Genomic DNA, 4,568 nt, shown 5'->3' with positions numbered 1-4,568 from the left:
CCGGGCAGATTCTACCCGCAACCCATGATATAAACCGGACTGCTCGCTCTATAATTATGTTTACATCGAATCCGATGCGTTTCTTTCCCAGACTGTCCAAACAGATCCGTTCAAACGTGACCTTAAAATATTCTCTGGCTCCAGCACTAGCCGGGCCTATTGGGGACTGCTGGGGCCTGGGACAAGCTTTTTAAGCGACGGGTCAGACACACCTGCCTTGGTTATTGGGCCGAGGAGACATGGCTCTTAGCACTCCGCAGGCAAACCCAGAAGATCAGGTGCCTCCAGTCCCCCGGGCCCTTCGCCTTGTGGGGAGGGGAAAGAGCATGTCTATATCAGATGCGGGGTGGCGCAAATGTCCCCATCCTCAACGATGTCCACCTCATCTTCGTTCTCCTCCAGCAGGAACGCGGGTTGCTGGCTGGCCTTGCGGAGGTCCGAGCTGGCTTTGTCGGTCACTTCAGGCTCGCTGGAGCCCTGTTCCAGGCACTCCTCCCCGCTGGGGTTCTTTGGGTCGTCTTGGGTTTTCCTCAGTTGCTTTTTGTGCTTCATTCTTCTGTTCTGGAACCACGTTTTTACCTGTGAGAGAAAGGGGAGGAACAATTTCGCGTGTGCCCCAGCTCCCCAGGGGGCACCTTCTCCCCAGCGCATGGCATGAGCACGCATGGCGGTAGCATGCGCCCCAGCTTCACACGTGGTAACTCCACCCCGTGCCTGGCATGTCATTTCCATGCTGCCCGGCCTCAGACTGAGGCCCCTCATCCCAGGATGTCCCCGCGGAGGGCACCACGGGGGTGGCAGCTGCTGCCTGCTTCCCCGCGGGCCTCTCCCCAGCTCCTTAGGCCACTGCAGGGAACCGGGAGGTCGCGGAGACGCCTGGGGCTGGGGCGCAGAGCCGGGGACAAGCCCCAGTGTCCCTTCCCGGGTGGGGGGTCTCTCCATCCCCCGGGTGTTGCACGGGAGCCTCCGTGGCTGGGTACCTGCGTCTCGGAGAGGCTGAGGGCGGCGGCCAGCTCCACGCGCTCCGGGGTGGACAGGTACCGCTGCATCTCGAACCTCTTCTCCAGGCCGGAGAGCTGCGAGTCGGAGAAGACGGTGCGGGCCTTGCGGCGGCGGCAATGCTTGCCGGGCAGCTCGGCGTGCGGGTGGTGCTGGAAGAGGGCGGGCACGGGCATGCCTGCAGCGGGGGGCACAGGGGAGAGAGGCCGTGGGACGGGGCAGGGACCGAGGCTGGGGAGCCGGGGTCCTCTCCCCCTTCCCCAGCCCAGCCTGGAGGGAAAGGAGCTCCCCACCCCCTGCCCTTCCCCACCCACCTGGTGTGGACAGTGCACGCTGCAGGGTGAGGGGTGGGAGCGCCGCGGCCGCTGCCCCGCACCGCTCAGCCTCGTGCGTGTGGCCCGGGAGGAGTCCCTGGGGTGGCAGAGCCCGCACCTAGGTGAGTCAACGTGGCTCGTCTCCCCAGGGGCCAGGCGACTCCCGAATCCACCCTACATTCTGTTCGCACCGGTTTCTTCTTGGGGTGAGCGGCACAGTCGGTCCCAGGCTGGCATCTCCCTGCCGCGCACAAAGAATGCACCAGGAGGCGGCTTGGAATTTGGCACAGTTGTTCTCCTGGGCAGCCCCTTGGCATTAACTCATTCCACAGACATAGCTCAGCCGGAGAAATGTTAAGTAGAACGTGTGTGTGTGTGTATTCTTTTTACACACACACACACACACACACACACACACACACACACCAGTGAAAGATTTTTTTCTAAAGTAAGCTGACATGAACACGGTGGGTATTTACAAATTGTGCAACAAGTGGAATTTTGTTCTGGTTGCAATTCCGGGGTCTAGAATAAAGACAATTATTACTTAAACAATATTATATATACACCCACCTGTGTAGAAATGTACTCGAATTATACAAACATAAATGCACACATAAAACGTGAGTGTATGTAATATATAATTACACAAACGTGTGTAATTGTGTGTCTATACACCCATAAACACACACAGAATAATTTTAAACATATACACACAGTTACACAAACTTTGGGCACACTCATTTTGGGTGTGTAATTGTATATTACACACTTACAAACACAGAGACGTGTGTATGTAATCAGATTACACGAGTGTATTAGGTGTGTCTATTTCTTTAACCTGTGAATTTAATCCTCCCCCGCCCTTATTTTAGAAAACCAGCGCGGGATGATATGTTGAGGTATAGATCTATGAAACCCATCGCTTTGCAACACTATATCACGAGGGTCGGTTCTCTCTCTGCCCTCCTCACTCTCCCCACCCCATGTATAACAGTGGGAAAGCAACATACTCAAACTCGGTTAAAAAGAAAAGAGTAGCGGGCTGATTTCCGAGGTGGGGAGGATTCGCACACCGGATTTAGTTTCTCGGTATCTCTATTCCGAACCCGACACGCGTTTCCGTTCAAATTATTTCTATTGATGGTAGCGAATAATAAATCCAGCCCTCGCTTTTCATTTGATCATGCGATTTCTTTGTGATTTATTCATCAGCCGCTCTGTTAAATACTTCGAAGGGTCCACTTTCTTTTATAGCCAAAGGTAAGGGTGTTTATTTTATTTTATTAGACAATTGGTTCCGTTTGTTCTCCCTAGTCTCTGTAATTCTGTACTGGATTGATCTTCTTGCTCTGCGCACAGTTTAATCGGGCACATTTTTGAAAATCGAAATTCACTACCAGCTTCCTGGGAGGCACAGACAAATATTTACCACCTGTGCCGCGAAGATCGGAAGGAAGGGACTCACTGATTGACTGGATGCGGGAAAGGACAGTCGGAACACAAATTAACTTTTTTTAAAGGCCAGACAATCTTTTCGCGTACGAAGCCGAAGAAGTCAGGAATTTTACCCCAGACAGCTACGCAGATAAATTCCTCTGAACTTTTTGGTACTAAATAGTAAGTGATCGGATGCATTGATCGGAAATAAAAAGGTGCAAAATCATTTTTAATAACTTGGAAATCGAGGTTGTTGAGCTTCTCCCCCCCCCCCCCCAGGAACGAAACTAACAGAGTTTCCGCTCTTTTGAAGATGCATGCTCTAAAAGTAGGTCAGTGATGGATACACGGACCTGTGAATGCAGCTTCGATAGGATTTCTGCTGGCTTATTTTTTAGAGCACAGAACATTTGGACCCTAAGAAAAGATTCTCTCGAAAAGTGAGTAAGCAAACTGTGATTTCTGTTCAGAGAGAGGGAGGTTAGACACCAGTCTCTGACAGCAGGAGAAGAAATGCGACACGCCCGTTATCTTTGCTATGGTATTCAAGAGACCCCTGCATGTGCGGGCACCGGCTAAATCCGCTGACGCCCTTGATCCAGGCCACGGAATAAAACAAACCAGCGGAGTCGGATTGTTATTATAACGATTCCCCCAACCTGTAGCATCGGCAGGCGTGTAAAATCTGCCTTGATGTATAACAGGTGCCATTCCTTGAAGGATGGAGCGTGTCCCTTGCTAGGAGATGGAATCCCCCCGGTCTGCAGTGCCGGGCTCTAAGGCTGGGCTCGCCTGCCAGCACAGTACCCCGCTCCTTCTGAGGCCGAAACAAACACAAGGCGAATGGGGCACCCAACTTACCCGAGGCGGCTAAGAAGTAGGGGTGGCCATGCTCCGGCCTGTGGAGCGCATGGTGCGGATGGGGCGCCAGGAGGGTGGGGGTGGGCATCAGAGGGTACCCATAGTCCAGGAGCGGCACCCTGGAGGCTAAGGGGCTGGAGAAGTGCTCCGCCGGGACCTCTCTCGAGGACTTCGGCTTGTGGAGTAAAATGTCTTCGATGAAGAAGGAGGTGGGCCTTGGCGCGGAGACGGGGTGCGCGGGCGCGGTAAAGTGGAGGTCCATGTCCCCAGCCGGAGGGGACCGCGCTGGAGGAAGGGGCTGCGCGGGGGGCGGGGGGGTGGCCTCCGATTCCAGCCCCGCCGGCTGAAGACCCGCAGACCGCAAGCGCCAGAAGAGAAGATCAAGGTGGCTCCGGGCGGCTTGGAGGAGATTTGTGGAGAGAGGGGGCTCCGCCGCGAGCCAATCGCGCACCAGCAGGGCGGAGGGAAAAGGGTTTTTCATTTCCCAGTGTCGCCCAAATTAATGGAGAGGTTGAAAGGAAGGGGGCGCTGGCCAAGGTCCTGAATCGGTCCATTAAAGGGCCGTTAACAAGGCTGGTGCGAGGCCATGGGGGATAGTTAGTTATGCAAGAAGGGGGCATGGAAAACGTGCTCCGCGCTGATGGAGATTCTGAAGCAGACCGAGCCCCAGGGTCCCAACCACAGAGAGAGGGGGTCCCCTTCAAACATGTAGATGCTTCAGGGTCAGACAAATGTCTGCAGCCCCCCAGCACTGGCTTATTGAATATAGGCAGGCACTTTTCCCTGGCTCTGCATCCCTATGCGGGTGCAGATGCAACAGGAGGGATATGCTTGAGCATACAGCGCCTAACACATGCTGCCATGAGCCCAGATGGGGGCCTCTGATCCCCGCCTCAATACAAACCAACACTCGGGTTGTTCCATATGGAAAGAAAAGGGCCAGATCCTCAGCTC

At 54.4% G+C, this 4,568-nt stretch overlaps 1 protein-coding gene across 1 annotated transcript; it reads right to left on the bottom strand.

The window, feature by feature from the left end:
* Positions 1 to 330: 330 nt before the first annotated feature.
* BSX (brain specific homeobox) lies at positions 331 to 3,876 on the bottom strand. Its single transcript, XM_073320612.2, has 3 exons — positions 3,615 to 3,876; positions 981 to 1,177; positions 331 to 579 (listed from the first exon to the last, which is right to left on the bottom strand). Exons 1-3 carry the CDS (start codon positions 3,874 to 3,876, stop codon positions 331 to 333), a joined length of 708 nt encoding a protein of 235 aa, XP_073176713.2.
* Positions 3,877 to 4,568: the final 692 nt, after the last annotated feature.

Source organism: Lepidochelys kempii, chromosome 22, assembly GCF_965140285.1.
Source record: "Lepidochelys kempii isolate rLepKem1 chromosome 22, rLepKem1.hap1, whole genome shotgun sequence".
Classification (NCBI taxonomy): Eukaryota; Metazoa; Chordata; order Testudines; family Cheloniidae; genus Lepidochelys; species Lepidochelys kempii.
Note: the sequence above shows the minus strand (reverse complement) of the source record. Positions and strands in the feature narration are given on the sequence as shown.